Source organism: Rhododendron vialii, chromosome 9a, assembly GCF_030253575.1.
Source record: "Rhododendron vialii isolate Sample 1 chromosome 9a, ASM3025357v1".
NCBI lineage: Eukaryota > Viridiplantae > Streptophyta > Magnoliopsida > Ericales > Ericaceae > Rhododendron > Rhododendron vialii.
Window position 1 is genome coordinate 23,738,020 of NC_080565.1, and position 22,913 is coordinate 23,760,932.

The 22,913-nt window shown below is 37.8% G+C and overlaps 2 protein-coding genes across 3 annotated transcripts; one reads left to right on the top strand and one right to left on the bottom strand.

Annotated features, from left to right (window-relative positions):
- The first annotated feature begins 5,119 nt into the window (after positions 1-5,119).
- Positions 5,120-8,045, top strand: LOC131300800 (probable ascorbate-specific transmembrane electron transporter 1). The gene is made up of 4 exons (XM_058326784.1): positions 5,120-5,378; positions 5,534-5,582; positions 6,358-6,557; positions 7,610-8,045. The coding sequence occupies exons 1-4, from the start codon at positions 5,217-5,219 to the stop codon at positions 7,871-7,873; spliced, it is 675 nt and encodes a 224-aa protein (XP_058182767.1). The 5' UTR covers positions 5,120-5,216; the 3' UTR covers positions 7,874-8,045.
- Positions 8,046-9,373: 1,328 nt separating this feature from the next.
- Positions 9,374-15,499, bottom strand: LOC131300801 (protein OBERON 3). Of its 2 annotated transcripts, none has more exons than XM_058326786.1 (2): positions 13,288-15,499; positions 9,374-10,312 (listed from the first exon to the last, which is right to left on the bottom strand). In XM_058326786.1, exons 1-2 carry the CDS (start codon positions 15,188-15,190, stop codon positions 9,741-9,743), a joined length of 2,475 nt encoding a protein of 824 aa, XP_058182769.1. In that variant the 5' UTR covers positions 15,191-15,499; the 3' UTR covers positions 9,374-9,740. The 2 variants fall into 2 exon arrangements, with proteins under 2 accessions (XP_058182769.1, XP_058182768.1); XM_058326785.1 differs by having other exon boundaries at positions 9,374-10,318; positions 13,288-15,497.
- Positions 15,500-22,913: the final 7,414 nt, after the last annotated feature.

Below are 22,913 nucleotides of genomic sequence, written 5' to 3' on the forward strand. Positions count from 1 at the left end.
GCGCCTACTCATAGACAGTGCCATTTGTCTCCTCTCCGTTCACATGAATATTGGTCTCCTAAAAATTAATTGAGGTATGCTTAAATTGATCCAAACACTTTTTAGTCGCAAAAAAAGAAGTTAGGCTAACAAGTTAAAGGTACTTTTGTAGTTCTAATACTAATTAGGGCTCCTCTGGTCTAATGTTATTGGACTTTTTAGCACGGTCTTATTGATTATTTTTTCTTAATTTTTAGAGAAATTTATATAAATAGTCCTCCTAATTTCATCTGAGTCTCATTTTAAATAGTCCTTCTTTATATAAATTTATAAAGAAGTTAGGCTCAAACCAAAATTTTCGTTTTGATGTACTCTTATATTTTATTGTTTTGTTATCTTCTACTAAATCAAAATTTTGAATAAGATTTAGAGTTCCAAGCAGCAAAGTAATTAAAACAAAAACTGAAGATTTGACATCTTATACAGCCAAAGAAACTAAAATTTGAACTTAAGCAATTTACACTTTAGTTCATATTATTTCATTGGCTTGGACTCGATGCACGTACTTACTAGACTCTGCACTCGATTGTGAATGTGATTACTATGAATAATAGTACTATTTAGCCATGCAGACAAAGTCGTTCATCAATTGATCACTGGCATCAATATGAATAATACTTGTTAGCCACTGGCATGTACTAGTTGTGACTTGTGAGATGATTTGATTTGACAGAGGCATTTTTTCTTGGCTCCCTGAGCTTTGATCTGTTATTACCTGAATTTCGATCATAGATGTATGTGGCGTATTATGATTATTATGAACGATGGCCACATAACACCGCCTGATGATTTTGTGGGCATAATCTAATTTAATCTGACCACTTTAACCAAAGCACCTAATGGCCAATTAGAGGATAAATGTACTACTCACACTGTAACTAATAGGAAAGGGCAGAACTTTAGCTCAAGCACAACCTAGAAAAAACAAAGCTAACTATCACATATTCCTCCTACAAACCCTTCTCAAACGCATCATCACTAATATCATTGGACCTGACATTTATCCAAACGATTCAAATTGTTCATTTTGTTAAGTCTTAATATTATACTAGTACTAAATTGTTCTTGCGAAAATCTAAGTTACGTAGTAACTTGAAAATTTTACTGTTTTGAGAAAAATGAACAATTAGTTTGGATCAGGAATTCATTCATGAATATCCACTACTTTAAAAAGATGAATATCCTAATTTCTTCGATCGAGCAATAACTTACGAACTTTCAAAACCAACCAACTTTCAAAACCAACGAGTCAATACTACTCGTATTAAAGACCATCCTCATCAGGCAATGCAAATTGCCCTATACGTCACTTCAGCGCAGGAATTGACCTTGCATCAACCTCTTCAAACGTGGGGACCACTTGTTCAAAAGGTGAAATGAACAAGGCAGTTTCTTCTAAAAACTGAAATTAGATGACCAAAATAAAAATACACACAAACTAAAATTAAAACGTGACACACTTCAAAGTTACAAACACACATGAAAATTTTAAAATGACCACAAAGAAAATAACGTAACAAAATTTAGAATTGTGGTGCCCTACTATTGGCTATGTAGTTCCCACAAGGGCTCATGCGAGGAGGCCTGACTAAAGTTGAGAATGAGTTCCTCTATCTCTGATGTCACGATGGCGTTGAATAAATTCTGTAAGCTCGATTGCGTGATGGAAATATGACCGTTAGAATATAGTTGTTTAAATTTTTTAATAATTTCTAATTTTTTGATAGTACCTAGATAGAAAGAAAGAATAATTTAATGCAGTAAAATTAGAATAGAGAGCCTGATGCAGTGTGTTATTAAAAAAGTGACTAGCTAAAGTAAAAAAAGTGATTTTTGAAGTTAAATTTAGTTCAAAATTTGTTGAGGCTGATGAGATAGTATGTTGATAAGCACTCAATAATGCATATTCTTGGTGTTTAAGTCCTCTAATATGTTGTGTTTGCACATATATGTTGTCGTTGTTTTGCGCTATTGCACGTAATGTGCGTTTTTAGTGTTTTCAGGTAAACTGTGTGAATAAGGCACATTTGAACGCCAAGGAATGCTCCGGGTGAAACCAAGTGCCCAAGGCCACGTGCCACCAGGTTGTGGTGCCCGAAAAGTCATGAAAAGATGGTTTGGAGGTTGCTCGTGACGCCCAAGGGTCAAGTGAATTGAAGGAGATGTGAGGATTTTACCAAAGCTATTCATTTTCCAACCAACTGAGGGTAGAATCGTCATATCTTTTGATGTACAAACTATCTTGGATTCAAAACCACTTGGGTTAGAAAGTGGACTTAACAAGCTTTCCAATGGTCCAAAGGACACCCAAATCCGAGTTCGGGAGTGTCCGAAGCGAGTCCGCGAAGTTCAGCCAAGCAAAATCTGTCTTAACATATTGGTATCGATACCAGTGCAAAATGGTGTCGATGTCAGTCAACTTAAATCACCCCGAAGCCGAACAGAGCTGGGGGTATCGATACCCTTTTGCATAGGTATCGATACCAATGGCTTCCGGGCAGATTTTTGCAGTTTTTCAACCTTCCATTTATGAAAAGTTTCCATTAGTAGTATGTTTTTGGAATATTTTGTAGAGAGAGAAGCAAATGTGTATATATAGCTCTCTCCCTCACAAATAGCAAGGATGGCCATTAGTTAGCTTTAGGCCTAAGTTTCTTTCTTACTTTCTAGGATTTCTATTGCGTTCTTAGTCTTTCAATCTTCAAGAACTCAAGTAAATTTAAGTGTTTTGATATTTCCTCATGTATTAATGTTGTAGCTACTTGTTAGATCTTCTATAAAATCAAGTTTACTTTCTTTTTCTATCGGTTAAATCTTATGCCTTCGATTTTTACCATGTTTAGTTCTTATGCCATATGTGAGTAGTCGATTAGGCTCGGTCATGGGGTGAATAACACCTTATGACTTTGGTTAATCTTGTTTTTCTCAACTCGGAACTTGAAGTTTGGTTTGTAAAATGAGAGGGTTCGCCTTTTATGTAACAAAACTTGCCGATGTTAATCTCCGGTGATCATGTGCTCACACACATGTTTCTAGAGCAATGTCTCGGTTCGTGTTCGCCAAGAGAACTAAAGAACTCACTTGCTTTCCGAACTACGCTTCTAGTCTTTTATTGGTTTCATACCTAAATCTTTCGATTGATAGCCTATGTCGGCGATTCAATCGTGTTTTCATTGAGAAGAGTTGGATGACTTAAGTTATAGGTGTTAGTAACTCCAACGCCTTGGCGCTTTTAATTCTTAGCTCAAACTCATTTCTAGTCTTTTTCATAAGAGTGTTTCTCCACCTTTCAAAGTAAAACAAAAAATTGGCCGTCTAAACGCCTGAAACCCTTACACCTATAATCCAAACAAGCTATAGAGAATTTCTCTGTGGGTATGATCCCGAACTTTTCGATTATTATACTGACAACGACCTAGTCCTACACTTAGGCTAATTCAACCTATTTCAATGGTTAAGTTGTGACGAAGCATATGTTTTAGAGTATCTCCAATAGTCTCAACAAATTTCAAGCCAATTTGTTGAGAAAATTGGTTTGCCTAGGCACCAAAAACATGTTACACCCAACAACCTCAACAAAGTTCAAAAGAAAAAACAGCCGTTTGCGTTTCAAACCTTTGAACGGGCGTATGACCAACACACGTGAGAGTGGATCTCACTCTCACGTGCAGCCTTTGAACAGTGCGTGACGGCTCCGGTGAAATCGGTTTCCGACGGGATCGGTGGCGTTGGAATCGTCTCGACGAGATCTACCTACAATCCTTTGGGCTCAAAACCGATTTAGGATTAGGTTTCCGTCGAAGTCACCATTGCCGAAAACCTTGAAAAAGAGAGATAAAGAGTCACCGTCCTCATCGCTGTCGAAACCGTGTATCAGAGAGAAATTGGTTAGGTTTCCGTCAAAGTCACCACCGTCGGAAACCTTAGAACAGAGAGAGAAAGAGGCACCATCCTCATCGTTGTCGAAACCGTGTATCAGAGAGAAATCGGTTAGGTTTTCGTCAAAGTCACCATCACTGAAACCTTGAAACAAAGAGAGAAAGAGTCACCGTCCTCATCGCCGTCGAAACCGTGTATCAAAGAGACAAACAGAGAGAGAGAGAGAGAGAGAGAAGGGGGGGGTTGGGCGGGGGGGGACTTAAATCGGAGGAGGAGACAACATCAGAGAACCATAGAGACAGAGAAAATTCATCGAACTTCAGGGTTGGTGTTGTGCAGCGAGGTGCATAGCACCATGCTGCACACCTTCGAGCCATCGAATCGTGCATCCAACGGCTCGGATCTCATTTCGGCAACCAACGATCGAGAGCCGTTCATTGCCGAGATAAGATCCGAGCCGTCGGATGCACGATTTGACAGCTCAGAGGTGAGTAGCACACCGTTGCACAGCACCACCAGTTGTGGCGATGTAATGTAGCAAAAGTTAAGTAGGCGAGGGAGGTAGCTAGGCTATTAGGTGTGGTATTGGATGGAATTTCTCGGCAAAATAGCCCTGCCTGAGCTTTATTGAGACAGTTGGAAATGCTCTTAGATGGTCTAGCTAAAAGTCGTGTATTTGAGAGGTAGATGTTTTAGATGGTATCTACTAAATCCTAAGGGGTTGGCCGATCAAGGTTTTGGACTTAGAAATTTGTTCTTTCTTAATTTCTTAGGTTTGAAACATTTTTAGTGCCTTCATTTTTTTTGGGATCAGTCCATAAAAAGCAAAATTGTAGCTTTAATTGAGACTCTCACAGGTGGGCAATAGATGGGCAATAGAGTAGTATGCGGAATAATAGAAACACAGGTAAACGGGTAATAAATCAATAAAAATGGTGTGTATTGGCAACACCGCGACAGGACTCTTTCCAGAAACCTTCTTAAAAAATAAACAGCTTATTTTACATTTTCAAACTAAAAATAATATAAATAAAAATAATTTTTTATTTTTTTGCATCGTTTAAAAGATCTCAATGAGATTCGTCAAATAAAATTTATATTGTTAGAAAAATTATTTACGTAAATAAATAATTTTTAAACTTTAAATTACATTCTTAAAAAATACCAAATATTTATTTCCGTTTCTGGAACGGCCCCAAATGCCTTACATACATCAGTGAAGTGGTATGGATAAGATACTCCAATTGTAAGATTATCACGAACCTCACTCTCTCTCTCTCTCTCTCTCCGTGAGTGTAATGGCTACGAAAAACCGCTCTGATTTTAAGGCGACCTCGCGGCCAGCTACCATATTCGCGCAAGTGGTAATGGTAGCAGTGTTTACCCTCGTGCTTGTATGGCTCCTACACTTTAGGGGAGGCCTTGCTTTCAATTCAACCAACAAACAGAAGATTTTCAATGTAATTCTCTCTCTCTCTCTCTCTCTCTCTCTGAAAAAACACTAATTACCCAACATGCATACAAAATTTCAGATTTGGGTTTTTCTGATACTCCACTGACTAATCGAGTTTCTAATTTTCCTTCCCCCCCCCCCCCTTTTGTCGTTATTTTGCAGGTGCACCCCTTGCTAATGGTGATTGGGTTCATTTTAATCTCTGGGGAAGGTAAGGAAAGTTATGATCAAGGGAAACATTTTTCCTGCTACATGATTTTGATATATTGATAATATAATAAGCCATATAATAAATCTGGATAAGATCAACTCAAGAAGTTAGTGAACCAATAAATTTGGACTACTTTGGTTGGTTACTTTGGTAAGAATTTTGAGAAGAGTGTGGATGTGGTTGAGAAGGATATCCTCTAAGGCACTGATTATTTTCTAGGATGATTGGAGAAGGTAGAGGACATATGTGAGCCCCCAAGATAACACTAGAAAAGATTGTGCTCCCTATAGCTCCGTCCCAATTTGTTGGTTCTCATTCTGTCCTAATTGGATAGGAAAAGAGATAAGAAATTTGAAAATGACACCGAATTTCAAAAATGACTAATATATTGGAACGGATGGAGCAATATATAGTAGTATGTGATTAATTGTGTTATATATTTGATTTGGGTGGAAAAAAGAGGAGAAATGATAATGTCAAAACCGTTTTTGTTGGTGCCAAAACTCTAGTGCACAAAATGCTTGTACCAAGACTTTTATGCACTGGAGTTTTGGCACCAACAAAAATGGTTTTCGCATTATCACTGCCCAAAAAGAGTAGAGAATCATTTCTGAGTCTCTATCTAAAGATTCTGAACGCTAAAATCCAAAGGAAAACAAACTCACTGGGGACTACTGTTTCATGGGTCCGTTGATGCCTAGGAAAATTGTATACGCCTGGACACACTCAGACAAGTGTAAATTATAAACTAACGGAGTATTTGGTTTTGAAACAGGTATCATGATGCACAAGATAGTCCCAGCATCGAAGGATACCCGGAAATTACTTCATCTCACATGGCTTTTCATAGCTCTAGTTGCTGCAATTGTGGGGATTTGTGCAGTTTTCAAGTTCCACAATGAGCTTGACATTCCAAATATGTACACCTTGCATTCCTGGATTGGCATGTCCACTATCTGCTTATGTGGCATTCAGGTATCACAATCAACTTTATCATCTACAAATATATGAGGACTTATACACTGAACATACCTCAATCTATGTGCTTGTGGAACTTTGGCCACCATGTTCTGATTGCATCATGAATTTGGTACCCAAAGGGTGAAAGGTTTGTTGATTTTTATCCCTGCAAGTGACCCGAAGTATTTTTTAACATTACCTTGGTACAAGAATCTATAAAAAGGTCACCTTGTGTTGTTCGTATTGTGGGATTTTGACCCCGTGTTCCAAAAGTATACCATTGGCTTTGTTAGTGAGTTGTAACTACTTCAGGCTCAAGGACTACTTAAAAAAAAACACATCTTATTTGAGGTGCTAAATGGTACAAGAGGAACCAAAAAGGCCACACTAGACATACATTTGATCCCAGATGTAGATACGATTTTCTTAGTTTGTAATTTTGTATAACATTACTTTAACGAAGTTCAATCGTTAAGTTGCGGCTTTTAATTTTGACGAAATGTCGTCCACAATCTTCACCTAAGGTTGTGTTTAGATCTTCGACTACGGAGTAGAAACCAGTAGTAGGTAAGAGGAACACAACTTGAATTTGTGGAGGAAAATTCCGTGTATTTTCTTTAAGTTGAATATTCATTTGTTGTTTGCTTTCACATGTTCTAAACCCACCCCATCATTTTGGGTCTTCATAAATGATTGAATCATCCAAATCAACGTTTTAAATACCCAGAGCGGGTCCGCATAATGGCAACAGTCGGAGTGTGACAGTATCCGAAGTTATCGAAATTTTTGAAATCAGTTGTGGTGGGAATCGTCATTGACGGTCCTAAATTTTTTGAAATTAGTTTTAGTGAAAAAAATATAGAGAGCACTTAGAGCAGTTGTAGCGGCCGAGTATCAGTCTTGTAGCAAACCAAAATCGGATATGCACGTTTTTGTGGTCTCACCATTTTATCGGAATGTAACGAAGACCGAAAACCACTATGTGATGGCCAGCACGCTACACAACGACTGCTATTTAAACCCTTGTTCCAAATACTAACCCAAATCTTCGTAATTACTTGTCTCAGTGGACGGTTGGTTTCTTCTCCTTCTTCTGGCCTGGTGCAGAGCAGGAAACAAGAGCTAGGCTCATCCCATGGCACGCTGTGTTTGGCATGGTCATCTTCCTCATGGCTATTCTCACCGCTGAAACCGGTTTGATTGAGAAATTCACCTTTTTAAAGCTAACGGCGGACAGCCAGGAAGCTCTCATAGTTAACTTTACCGGTCTTTTACTGATCCTATTTGCCATCTCTGTCGGCCTCTCTGTTCTCCTTCCACAGAAACATTGAGATACGAGCTTAAAGTTCTTGTGTCGTCTATGTGTTGGTGTACCTATACCTTCATTCAGTTGTACGTACTTGTCTTAAGGTTTTACGTGACAGTGGCCAGCGAAATATAGAAAAACGCAACGATGCATGTTTTTAGTGTGAAATGAATCAATGAGATATGGTATTTGGTGAATGATTATTCAGTGGTTAGCATGATAAAGACAACAAAATAAAGTTAACAATTCTCATTCCCAAAATTCCTTTTCATCTGGGGTTGAAAGTAAATAATATGACTACTACTTACCCAAATCTTTCCCAGTAGTATTCTAACTAATATTGTCAGTTAAATGGTTCCAAGCAACTTTTTCGCTTTACTTCATTTTATTCCTTTCGACAGCATCTCTAGCAGCCTGTCAGGTTTTACGCATAGTCTTTAATTATTAGTTCATCTTTTAAATTCCTTCCCCTCTTTTCAAATTTGAGATATAAATGGGTAATTGATTTTGGCACTCCATTTTTTGATAACCACATTCGTATATTTGTATTGTACCAATCCAAATAATTTGTATTGTACGTGGTCGGTCTAATGTACTAATATACCACCGTTATGAACCAATCCCGTAGTTAAATTGTAACTGACCTGTATATCAAAAATAAGCTGTGTTTAGAATGAGTAATAGTACAAAAAGATCAAAATAAGGAGTAAAACAATATACATTTTAGAGTGAGTCCATAGCACAAAATCATTTTGTCAAATTATAAAGTGAAGTAACAAAAGTATAATTTCAATGCTAACTTTTGAAATATCATGCTCTTATGGAAAAGTAGTCGAGGAGGCGTCAACCATGAGATTGGATACTTCGCATCTCTCTCTCCCTCTCTTAAAATTATGAAGTATTCATGGGGCATGGCAACCTATCATGGGATCTTTACAAATAACCATCACGCAAATTTGTGGAGCTCATTAAACCTATCGTGTGGGGTCGATACAGTGAGTCATGGCCCACATGAATGTGGATGATTAACGCTCTTAGAGCACCACGCGCGGTGCTCCAGAGCACTTAACAATTTTTTGAGTTCCACTCCTTCGCATGTCAGGGGTACTATGCGCAGTGAAAGGAACTTTAAAAAAAAGAAGATTTTTCAAACTCAAATATAATGAAAATGAAAAATAACTTTTTTATTTTTTTTGCACCGTTTAAAAGATTTCAATGAGATCTATCAAACAAGATCCATATTGGTAGAAAAATTATTTGCGTAAACACATGATTTTTTAGCTTGAAAAACCTTCCTTTTCCTAAAGTTCCTTTTAGTATTCATCTGGAACACCCCCTAAGAAGGCACACAGGAAAGCGAAACAGAAGCGACAAATTCAAAATTTACAACAGAAACAATCGTTGGATTTGCATATACAGAACCACCCAGAATCCAGATTGCAAAAAAAGAAAAAAGAAAAAAAAAATCCGAAGAAGAAATACATAGCAAATTAACTCAAATGAAAATCTAATTGCACTTAGCACAAAAACTGGAACACAGAAGTGCTGAAAAATTACTATCGAAAGAGTTCAACCTTCAAAATAGATAAACACAACACCACAAGGACAATTGCTACACATTGTGCAGCAACATTTCAATATTTTCTACTATCAGCTCTCTCTTCCATGCTGAATCTCACACCTCTATACTAAAAAGAACTTATTTTGCACGTCAGACTAGCTAGAGGGCACATGGGAAAGCAAAACAAGAGAAGAAAAATTCCAAATTGTACAACGGAAACAATCGTTCAATTTGCATTTGAAGAAACGCCCAGAATCCAAAACCACAAGCTTCATACCATAGTCACGTCAACTGTAAATGGACAATGGTTACTCGGAGGGCAGAAAGGGAATTACACCCGCTGCTGCTTTGTTGCCTCCATCCTCTCTAACAATCCGGCAATCTCTGCTTGCATCCTCACCTTCATCTTGTAATAGTCGATATGCGAATCTTCCAAAACCTTAAGCTCCTCCAGTTTCTTCCTCCGCCGCTCTTCAGTTTCTTGCAAACAAAGTTTCGCCAACTTATCTGCGTACTCCTCGTCCATTTTATCACTCTTCATCCGAACCATCCGTCTGTAATTCTCTGAGTCTCTTCTTGCTTCGTCTGCTCGCGTTTGGAACATTCGTGCTTCTGCTTCCTTAACCCGCACAATGCTTTCTAAGCTGTCGAACCCATCTTTCTTTGACAACTTCACGGACCACTCGTCCTCTATCATTCTGTCACCCATGAGGGTTGTGTTCAGATTGCTCTGATGAAGATCGTGAGGTAACATATCCGGCCTTCCATTTGCGGAGATTGTGTTGTAGAAGGTCTTTGGGGACTGTGTGCTGGTTTTGCGGGCTTCATCTTTTCTCAGGTTAGTTTGAGTCACTGGCAACTCTTTCGGGGGCACACTTGAAGAGGGGAAATCTGACATGCCATCTGTGTCTATCATTCGAAAAGAAAAAGAGAATAAACAAATGCATATAAATTCAAATTCAGTGTAACCTAGAAAGAGGGAGAAAAGAACTAATTGGTGCATGCAAATTGAAAAGGAACACATGAGAGGAAAGAAGAAAAAAAAGAGGAATACAAGAAATGCATACCACCGAGATCATTGATCACAGCAGATGTAAAAGCTCACATGGTAAAACTTTGAAGCACAATAAGGCCATATTTGATTGGTTGGACTAATAGTTAGCTGATGACACACAGGATGAGACTAATAGCGACGGGAATACTAATACCGCATCTCCCAGAGTACAATAGATCCCATGCTTTTTTGGATTCGTTATCCAACAGATATGTAATCAACCTCTAACTGAGGCAGTCAAATGCAGGAAATGCGACCCTACAGATTTTTTGTCCGCTAATATTGTCTTATTCGGCCAATCAAACAGAAATCAAACAGACCTAAAGTTTCCTGTTTAAATGCTTCAAGCTTTTTCATTACTACTAGTGCATGACAGATCCACATTTCGAAGGCAATGATGCTAGATTTGGTCCACTTAGTGAACCAGACATGACTGTGACTTACTGAATTCTTTCATTCATCGTAAATCAATCTGGTGGAAACAACCAGTGATGTTTTATGCCTAATCCGTGTTGTTCCCACTTCCCACCTTCCATTAACACAGCAGCATATACTCCACAATTTGCATTAACTGGTGAACAGTACATGGAGGGAGACACTACACAGAGGATCTCCAAATTTTCATCATAGGCAATGAATGCCCAACTTATTTTGTGAGCGTGGGCAAAAAGAGTATTTTTAGGCAGCTTCATCACTCATCACTTCCAAAAAAACCTGTACAAGTATTTCACAGTGTACAACCATGTGGACCGTGTGTCACATGCACAAAATCCAGAAGACTTGCCACCACAAGACCCAGTAGTTTAGAGAGAGAGAGAGAGAGAGAGAGGTACAAAACTAACATGCAGACTAAAACAGCAGCTAAATTTGAAGCTCTGCACTGCAGGGAAAAAGATAAACATACGCAACAAAATAAGGGAAAAAACCAAAGACAAGCTTATGTAATTCACTCTATATAGACCACAAAACATTTTCTTACCAAAATCTAAAGACCATCTAGCGGAGATCATTCAATAAGCATCATCGAGTTATTCTCAAAATAACAAGAAAAAACCCATCCAATCTCGCGCAAGAAATGCCTAGTAGGTAGGAGTCAACTTTTCCCAAATCCAGCGCTATGTCTTACCAAGAATTGCAACAAGTCAGGTTATAGACAAACCAAACCATCCTAATCTTAACTCAAGTAAGAGACAGGCTGGCCTGTCTCAAAGGTTACGGTTTAGGACAATATATTGACTAATAAATTGTTGCCCCAGAAAATGCTCAAGTACTGATGCAGGCACTATTTTAGAAAATGCAAATTCTATACTTATTATTCCAGTATTAGTTTCTTAGTATGACTAATCAACTTCAGCACAGACAGCTAAGAATATTAAGAAATAGCTAGTAAGGTTGATTCGGTCTACCTATTCTAGAATACTTGGTCTACAACAACAGTTGCTTATTTTTTATTTCCCTTTCACTATCCCTGGGATAAATTCCTACTACTCTGAAGACAGATGTATAATGAAGGGCTACTAAGTTGTGTTGTTTATAATAATTGAATTAATACAGTCTTAGACACTAGACAGAGTTTCTCTAGATTTCATTGTGTTTGTGATTGTCCTTGTTGCACATTCTTCTTTCATAGACGCTTCCCTGCATCGGGTACACTAAAAATTAGTAAATCTCGATGGCATTCCTCTATTGTTTAAGCTGCTTCGCACAGCTACATCATGAAGGATAGCGGCAAAGAATAGAACATCGGTGCTACTGCTCTCCAAGTCCCACCTGCTCCTACTGAAATAGGTCAACATAGAGGGGATTCAATTGAACACAAGCATATCCATCAATTCACAATCCACAAGCCCCAAAGATTCTTTGTTGGTTAACTTTGATGTGATGTTTAATAATGCAGAAGATTTAAATTGTTCTCAAATAACTAAATAATAAGAGCATTGGCATTTTCTAAGGAAAAACAATCACTCTGTAACATGTCTAAGGAGAGGATATCCGGCCCAGATCCTACCTCACACTGTATAAACCTACCAATCTAACAAGAAGCCATTTAACCTGTAAACAAGACAAAGACAAAGACAAAGACAAAATCCGAAAAACAATCACTCTGTAATCTGTCTAAGGAGAGGATATCTGTCCCAGACCCTACCACACGCCATAGAAACTTACCAATCTAACTACGAGCCATATAACCCGTGACCAAGACAATGACAAAATCGTTAAACGTAATCATATGTTGTCTTCTGTCCAACAGGAAGGTTTCAACCAAACAACCACCAGTTGAAATTTAGCATTCAATCTTCAAATGACTGGTGGTCTTTAGTGTTTCCTTACTAAGAACATGCCAAAACCAAAAATATTGGATGGAATTCCTCTTTTAGGCTCTGACAAATGCTTGAAAACTAGAATGATAAGCAATTGAAATGAAGTATGCCTGGAAAATAAAAGCAGAAGACAATACTAATTATGTTCACCCCTTGTTATCCAACATCTCCCTTCGAACTGTGAATAACAGATTTGCAAGATATACTAACTAAGTTCCTATAGGTAATGGTAGCCGGTAAGGACACTAAATAACAAACCAACTAGTATCCAAAATGCTTATGTGGCATTAGTATAAAAATGTACCAATGGTTATGAAGATATAAGGGGGTCAATGCATTAATGTGTAGCACTGGCACATAACATTTTGCACGCTAGTTGGTAGACCACTAAGTCTCCATAGACTTTTCCATTTCTATAAAATTTTCTAGCAGTTTCAATTGATAAAAAGAGCAAATGGTCAATACGACAACTTGATGTAACAAGACCAGGTTCTGGAACTCACAGTGAAAAAACTGGACGATGTAACTGCAGACATCGAAAGGAGACATCAATTTACTTTCAAGCTTCTTGAGCATTTGGTCAGCCTTATTATGCAGCTCCTTCCCTTTAAAATCTTCACTTCCCCGAAATATTTTCCTCACACAGTCAAGCTCCTTTATTAGAGTTTCGAGACCCCAATCCTTTGCGCACGACATAAACACATCCTTTACAAACCCAAACATCTCCGAAGCATGACCACACCCAAGGCAGTGAAATTGCATTTCAGTCGTCCCCGATGGCCCCTTCAAGCTGGGACCCGGCTTTATGAGATTCCTTTGGATGCCACAAGCAGCATGACACCAGTGCGAACAAACGTCACATCCAACCCAACTACAAGTGTTGTTAGCGCAATCAAAGTTCAAACAGACAGGACACATGCACTCACTACAAAACCCTTTCTTTGTAGAGCAAATCTTGCAATCACAGTCTTCAACAGGCAAAACCCTCTTGCAATTGACATTTCTACACCTTTCCAGTACAAAAATTTCCACCAGCTCAGGTAGGGGAATGCGACTTTTTCCGGATACGAAATTTCCAAGACCCATTTTGATCGAAACCAAGATTTCCATTTGGTTCACATTAGCTTTTGAGAGAGTCTCTTTTGTTAGATCAGATCTTCTTTCTAGCTTATTCTGGAGGCTCGCTAATTCCTCTCTCCTTTCAGCAATGAGATTCTTCAAATACTCCTTTGTGGATTCAACGGTTTCCTCTGAAAGCTCCTGAACTATTTGGGACATGGCAGGTACAGACTCTGATACGATTTCCCGAATAATCCTCTCTGGCCTAGACATCTTACGGACTCTTCCTCCATCCAAACTCTCCACACCTCTCAAATGATCTGAGCCTTTTCCTCTTGAATCACCCGATTGAGTTTCCATCATTGGCCTCGCAGGAAGCTCAGAAGGGAAAAAAGAATGATTATTATCAGAGCTTGTTGTGCGATAAATACTGTTGTTACCTGAATCCTTATTGATTCCACCGCGATTACCTTGCATCAACGCGAAAATACCACCGCCGTGATTGGATAATGCCACCCCATCTCCAACCGGCCTAAATCGACTATGGACAGAACCATTAGTCCCCTCCCCACCATTCCAAATCTGTTCGCAGTCTCTCCTGTAACTCCCCATTGAACCCTCATAGTTCTCCGTGGAATTGCGAGTGAGGGAGCAACTAGGATTGTGTGAAAAAGGGTGGGAATACGAGTACGACATCGAAGCTGCTGTAAAATCGTTAGAGTATGTTGTTTGGGTATTATTATTTGATGGTGCCAAAGACTGGATACTCCTACTAGGCCTAGCCGCCGGGGGATCGGGATTCGGTACGGATTTTGGTACAGGATTCGAAGCGGCTAGCGAGAGAGACACATCAGGCAAACCTAGAGAAAGATTAAGAGTCTCTATCTTAGGTTTCTTATCCCTATTCTCTCGGTCAATTTCATCATCCTCAACATCTCTCTTTGATGAATTCCCCTTAACCTCATTCAACTGAAGAAAATCCCTCTCTACCCATCCATTACTCTCCTGATTTTGATCCTCACAAACTACTTCTTTCCCTTTGTAACTCACTTTCTCAAAAGAATTCAGCAAGTTTTTCCAGGGAATCTCTTTCTCGGGAAAAACAAGCTTGGAATTATCACAGAGGTAGCTTAGGGTTAGCTCTTGGGACCCAGAATTCCCAGTCTTTGAAGGGTTTGACTTAAACCCTTCATTACCCATGTCTGATTCCCTCAGGAAATCAATACCCTTTTCAGGAAAACCGATTTTCTCATCTGGGTTATCCAGGTTTTGTTCAGAAATGTGATTTGTGAGCTTTTTCTGAGAAATTTCCCCTCCATCAGCAGAGAGATCTTTCTCTTTCAACATGATCAAAGAGCGAGAGAGAGAGAGAGAGAGAGAGAGATCAGGACGTACCAGTTATAGAGAGAGAGAGAGAGAGGAGAGAGAGAGAGAGAGAGAGAGAGAGAGAGAGAGACAAGGGTAATCCAGTGAATTCAAGAGAACCTGATTCCCCTTCAGCTTGTTCCCTTTTGCGCCGCTTTGATTCTCTTGAACTGCATGTCTCTGCAACGGCTGTTTTTTTCTTGATACTAGCAGAGAGGGAGAGAGAGAAGGGGGGAGGAGAGAGAAAATAGCCGATGCTTGCTTGTATTGGTTTTGTCTTGAAAGTGAGATTACGGAAACGACCAATGGTTTGAATGTGAATTACTACAGTACCTTACAATGGTTGCTTTGACTTCCCTCTTTCTTGTAGTTACCCTTTTTCAACAATTTGATCTTTACTAGTAGTAGATGTCTAGAAAATCTACTTCTTTTTAGAGATTTTTTAGTAGAGCTCGGCAACAGACACGAAACACGATAATACGATATGAACCGGATACAAAATTAATGGGTTATGGTTGAATATTTCTGACACGAAATACAAAAATGACACGACTCGAGAACACGAATTCTAAATAGGTCGGGTTCGGATTGAACACATGAGATACGAAATTAACACGACTAACACCGTTACTAATCTGTGTCACCCATTAATACGAATATATATATATATATATATAATTCTATATAGAGAGTTGGGCAACAGACACGATAAAACGACATAAACCGGACACGAAGTTAATGGGTTAGGGTTGAGCATTTCTGACACGAAACACGAAAATAACACGACTCGAGAAACACGAATTCTAAAGTGGGTCGGGTTGGGTGATTTGTGATGCGAACCCAACTGACACGACCCCACATGACCTGTTACCAAGTCTAATTTTTAGGCCCCATTTCCGCTATCTTTTTTATTTTATGTGAGTATTTGCGAAAAATTCTAGGAGCATATTTTGAGATATTAGCTTTTTAAAAGTTATGAGTGTTTGCCAAAAATTCTTGTAGTAACAAATTTTGAGAATTTAAAAACGGATTCTGAGATGCTAAAATAGGAAATAAAATCAGATTCTCCAGAAGAAAGGTTTGAGATGCTTTTCGGATCCAATTTTAGATTTAAGTATTCTGGAAGCTAATTCTCAAAATTTGCAATAAACAATACCAACTTTTACTACAACTTAATTATAATTCCATAGCTATCGCAAACAATCTATATGCTTCGATTAAAATCAGAAAACTAAAATTTGCATCTGAAGTTGAAGCTAGAATCTAAAATTTGTATCCACAGCTACCGCAAACACACCCTATAACTTATTGTCAAAAGTAAAGTTTTCCTATACTTAAACTTTTTTTCACATCCATTTTTCCTTTTGACCTCTACCCTCCACTTCCTCTATATCATCTTTAAGTTATAGTTGAATGAAAACAACTTGACTACAACTACAAGGAGTAATCCCTAACTTTTAGCTTAGTGAAAATGCCCCTTTTTTTGATGGAAACCATTTAGCTTAATATCCGGTTTACTCAGGAATTAAAAAAAAGTAAGATTATTTAATTTATTCTCTTGAAAAAAATTTAGGATAACAAAACTAGGGCTTTGTTCATTTTCTATTTTAACTTTGTTTTGTTTTTATTTTCTAATCATTATCTTATTTTTCTCTTCAATCATTATCCTATTTCTCCGATTATTACTTTAATATCTCTCTCTACTCATTATCCCCTCTCTCCAATCATTACTCTATTTCTCTTTCCACCCACTACCAAAACTAAAATATCCAAAGATGGAAACCAAACAAAGCCAGGTAATTTTGACTTATTATTAGCTTCCCAAAAATCCTATCTCCCCATCGCAATGACCATATACTTCTTCCATTTTATATATTGCTAGTCTTTTTTGGAAAACAAAAAACAAAAGATTTTTTAATTTTCTTAGGAAAATGTAACAAAAATATCATACAAAATTATATTTTTTAAAAGATAATAATAAGATTTTAAAAAATGACAAGCAAAATGTAGGGAAGAAGTTTTTCTTACCATCAAATGCCCTTCTCTAACACATGTTTTCGTTTAATCCATATATACACTTTAATGATCTGCCCCATAAAAAGGTGTGGTGAAAGAAGATGGTAAGGCACAACGTGAGAGTGCCTAAGGGCCCGTTCCAGAACCGAAATAAGAACTTATTTTTTGTCTAATAAGAAGCCTTGTTCCGGAAAATAAGAAGGTTAGTACTTATTTTGGAAGAATTTATATAGGTACCGACCGGTCGAGGAGGGAAATCGTATCGACGGCCGCGCCGGGCCCTCTCCGGTCACCGGAATGCCGATCCGAGCCGTCCAAAAATTCTAAAAAAAAAAATCGAGGGGGCTCTTGCGGGAATCAACGGCATCCGAGGTGTGTAGGGTGTTTGATCCGAGTACCCTTTTTTTGTGTGAAATCATATACACGAAAAAGGGGTGCTCGGATCAAGCACCCTACACACCTCGGATGCCGTTAATTCCCGCGATGGCCCCCTCGGTTTTTTATTTTAGAATTTTTGGACGGCTTGGATCGGCCATCTGGTGGCCAGCGCGGCCGTCGGATTGATTTCCTTTCGCCCCCGCCCATTCTCATAGCAACAGTCTTATTTTTTGTATAAGGCAACTTCAAACTCAAAAATCACGTGTTTACACAAATAATTTTCTTATCACTATGGATCTTGTTTGATAGATCTCATTGAGATCTTTAATACGGTGCAAAAAAAATTTAATTTTTTTTTTCCATTTACATTATTTTTGAGTTTGAAAATGTGAAAGGAACTTTTTATTTGGATTTTGTAGAATGGTCCTTCTTATTTTTGAATGAGAAGTTCCAAAATAAGTACTTATTTTTTAAGAAGGTTTCCGGAACGGAGCCTAAGACCACCAAATAATTCTTCACAAGACAGTGTTCCCTATAAATTGTGACAGTTTGACTTTTTCTCTTTTCCCTCCTCAAATTTTCTTGGTTGGCCCATGCACTTTCTTACATGAGTAATTATTCAATAGTTCGGAAGTATTGTCAGATGGTTCTCCAAATCACTTTATAACTACACGTTCCTGTGGGATCCATGTATTTAGTGGTAGACCCCACAAGATTAATATGTAGTTATAAAGTGATCCGAAGTATTACGTGACAGTACTCCCGTACTATCGTATAATTTCACTTGTCCTACTCTCTGTTTATTTCACCAGTGAAGTTCTGGGAGCATTTTGTCATTTTTTGCAAGTGGGTGAGATGCCGAAGCTTTCTTCAAGTATTTTAATCCACGTGCTTGTCAACTTCATCTTTTTCAAACCATTTTATTAGCTGCTTCTTTTTTTCGGTTCCTTTGCTCATTTTTTGGTTCAATTATTGGGTAAAAGATGGATTGGGGGCTGAAGAGAGAGCCACGATGGTCAGCCCCTCAATGCGATCCACCAGCGTACGTAAATAGGCTACGGAGATGTTTGCGAGCACTTAAGGCTCGGCTCAATTCTGTTCTTATTAGTAAGTGAGTTGAGTTTGAATGGATTATTTGGCTCCTATAATAAACGAGTCGAGTTAGCTCTACCTTGGCTTGTTTAATATCCGAATCGAGTTTGAGATCTTAAATCTAATCGAGCTTGAGCTCGAATAGTTATGCTCGATCCAAGCACAATCTCACTTAAATGCCCTTAAACTCGGTTTGACTCGTTTGCATCCCTACATAATGTAAACCTATATCATTTTTGCACGGTGGTGAGGCTAGGTAGGACCTAAATTCCGAAGTGGCATTGCTTAATGAGACTCCACTTTTGTTAGTGCGTCTTATGCGTAAAAATGTGAAGCGTGGATTATTACGTGTACATTCATATAATTAAATATTGTCGTTGACTTTATTTTGTGGACAAGAATAAAATTTTTGTCCGACTCTCTTCTTCTGCTCTTCAAATGAAAGTCATTGAAATATTATAGTTATGATCCAAACGGATGTTTTTAGAAAAATAATCTTTCACAAAATATCTCTACAAAATATATGAATTTATCTTAGTCCCAGAAGGTCCTAATTAACCGAATTACCTTACCATAAAAAGGCAAGTTGGATTAAAATTGGGGTGACCCCCACGAGGTAACTCAGGCCCTGTTTTTATTTAAGAGATAAAATAAGATAAGATACAGTATACGGAGGAGTACTAAATTATGAGTTTGACTTAATGTTTTTGTCTTTATCCTCAGTTTGACTTTATCTGACATGACGAATTTGAGTATCCAAAAATAAAAAATGGTATGCAAGTTGTGTGACAGTTTCTTTGACTCTATTTTAATTTTAAGAGTAGAACAACATCATCAAACTTAGAAAAAAATACTTCTCTCACAAATGAAGATTACTCTCCTAGTATATCCTAAAAGTTTCTTAATTTCGAGTATGGAATGCGTTGCTAGGGTGGGGTACCTGAGCCACCTCACTTTTTTTTTTTGGTAATGCATGGTGTTTGGAGCCAGTTTACGCATACCTTGGACTAATCTCTACAGCCTCTCCTACAGCCGTTTCAACGTCGTAAAAAGAGTGCCACTGCACCTCACTTTTGAACATAGAAATTCTTTTACAACAATGTAATTGAAGCACTTTAATTTAGGTATTCCAACAACTTGACAACTTGAAGTTTTATGGAGAATGTAAATATCATGATTTTAAAAAATAAACGATAGGATTCTAAATGAGAAATTGAAACATTAGATCAAGCATTTAAAGTTATTTGATTGAGCTAATTAATTTTCCAACGAGCTACTCGAAAAAATATTTTAAAATTTATGAGCAACTTGAACCACCTTCACTGATTTGTGCACCATATATCGGTGTAATGTTGTCGGTAATCATAGACCAGTTATGAACCTAACCAAAGAGTTGACATAATGGCTGCAACTTGCACTGACACAACTTTATTGGAGCGAGTGATTTTTAGTGCCGAGCGGGTATATCATACGTGGTATCTGTTCGGCACATCTGAGCTGTCCGATACACTTTTGAACTGCTCTAATTAAAGCCCTCTCTCTCATCTCACACAACACTTTCTCTCTCATTTTTCTCACTTCAAATCTTAGCCGTTTAAACATGCAATGGAAGGCTCGAATGCACAAGCGGACATCACGTGATACCCGCTCGGCACTGAAAATTTTTCCCATTGGAGCCGGCACCACCCAACTTTGAAATATTTAATTGACAATAATGTATATAATTTTAAGTGATAAAATAGTAAATAGTCTTATAATGTGGGAGTAAAAGATTTTAGTAAAAAATTCACGTTATTTTATAGTATTGTCTTTTATATTTTTGCAACTTTCATTATAGATGATAAACATATATGAGTGTTTTTAGGTTGACTAAAGAATATAAAATTAATTCCCAATTATTGTTGCTGCATTGGACCGGTGTGGTGTAATTTTCGTAGTTATTCTAATCAGATAAATTATTCTAATAATATATAATGAGTGCACTTTCATATGAATGCACGTTTGTTATGTTGGCTCTCCTACGCAAAAATCTTAATCATGTCTGTGAATGTGTGGTTGAGGAGCGAGCTTCTTTAACATAGATGAGACGAGACTATCTTGTTGTTGTGACATGCAATGCAACTACTCTTAACGCAGACGGAGGTTTGAGTCCCGACAGGTGCTCAAAACCGGTCTGCAAACCAAATGGTGGGCTTTTCATCAGCTGTGCGCTAAAGTGGTATTGTGGTGACGGTCTGTCCTCCTAGACGGTAGTTATGGCTTGAACCGGACATTCCATTGGCAGGAAGGGAGCCTCTATGGTCACGCTCAAGGGGAGTTACTATGCTAGTAGCCCGCTTCCACCTTTTTGATGATAAAAAAAATAAAAAATAAAAAAATCAACTCTTGAGTGCATTTCGTAATTTCTTTCCAAGAGGGAATGCTCCGCGTTAGCCTGACGACCAAGTGACCATGGACTTGGTCTTTTCAAACCTGCTTAGGTGGCCGGACAAGTCGGATTGTGGGCCCTATTTCCCCCTCGTAGCTGGTTTTAATAATAATAGTAAAATAAAAATAAAATAAGAAAGTTCATTAAAGAAGAGGAAACGTCTTCGAGAAAAAGAGAAATGGAAATCTCCGGCGGGAAACACAAACTTCTCGATCATGCTTCCCTCGTCGCCGTCTCTTCCAAAGAATTTGCCGACTTCTATTCTCTCGTCACCAATTTCTTTATCACCGGAAGATGACGGAACCAGCATTAACAAAGAAATTGTTCGACATAGATGCCCAAATCGATCTACAAAGGTTTTTTATATGTATTTTTGTTTGTTGCTAAAATAATAAGCCGCTTGGCTCTTTTTTTTTGGCCAATTTTCTTTCCTTTATTAGTTTTTCATCAAATTTTTGTGGATTATTAATTCGTCCGGACGAGAGAAATTGAGAAGGTAAGACATTATTATCCAAACTTGATCAAAAACATTATAATAAAGACAAAAATGAGCCGAAAACACAATTTTTTTTCGCTTATTTTTACCTTATACAAGAATATTTGATTTTAGATGATAATTTTTTACCTTTTCGATTCCTTTTGTCGAGATGAACCAATGATTTATAAAAAAAAAATTGATGCTAAACTAACCAATGCAAAAAAAATTTAAAAAAAAAACCAAAAAAGTCAGTGGTTTATTTAAGCCAAACCAGGCCTAAGTCTTATTTACAAACTGAGTTTCAATCTAATTTCCTCATATATTCATAACAGCATTAAAACTCCTAGAAAACACAGTTCAATGGCATTGTAGTTACAAAAGGAACTCGAGGTACCCATTGAAGGATACTGATATGTACAGATCGGCTTGCGGGGGCCCACATCGAGGTCTTTCATAAATAATCGGAATCGTTCATCAATCTGAGATGAATTTAATGAGTGGCTATGCAAAACATCAACTTCATTGATTAACTATAAGTGCTTGATCTAATTTTTCAATATTTCATTGATCCAACTTTCTAAACGAGAGTTAAACAATCGGATAAAAAACTTGTAGAGATTCGATGGAGCTGATCTTATGGAAGGAAACTCAAAACATTATTATAAAATTAACGAGAAAACTCGGATTATTTGTGCAGGACTATTAAATGAGCTCCTCCTAGGGTTTCACAATCCTAATACGACGGCGGGAGAGAAATGTCATGATACTAGTTCTCACTCTCCCTTTCTGTTTTCTAGTTCTTGGTTTATTTTTCTCGTGTCTCCTCATATCAATGACTGGTTGTCTGATCTATGAGAGTTTTGTCTCTCCTTTTTGTGAGAGTTTTTTAGTTTCGTCTTTGAGTGAATATTACATCTACAGATCGGGTTCTTTTAGATGATGTAGCTTCAGAACTTCATCTGTGTCAACAACGCTCTACTACCCTCATATGATGTCTTTGCTTGAGGAACTCATGGTGGCTTATTAGATTTGTAACTTTGAGAGTTCATTGACACGTTCATAATTGGTTGGAGTTTGTCTGATTATCTGGGTATTTGTTATATTTTTTCTTAGCTAGCACATTCTCTCTTTTTGAGTCTACTAGAAAATATGAAATTTCAACAGAATATGCGTCAGACGATGCCGGAGTTGGGATGAAAGACATCAACCATCTTGTACTTTTCTGATTTTGTATCAGTTAGAAGATTAGTTTGGCTTTGTCCAAAATAATTGTAATGAATTCCGTATCGTAAGTGCCGTTAGGCTTACATTAA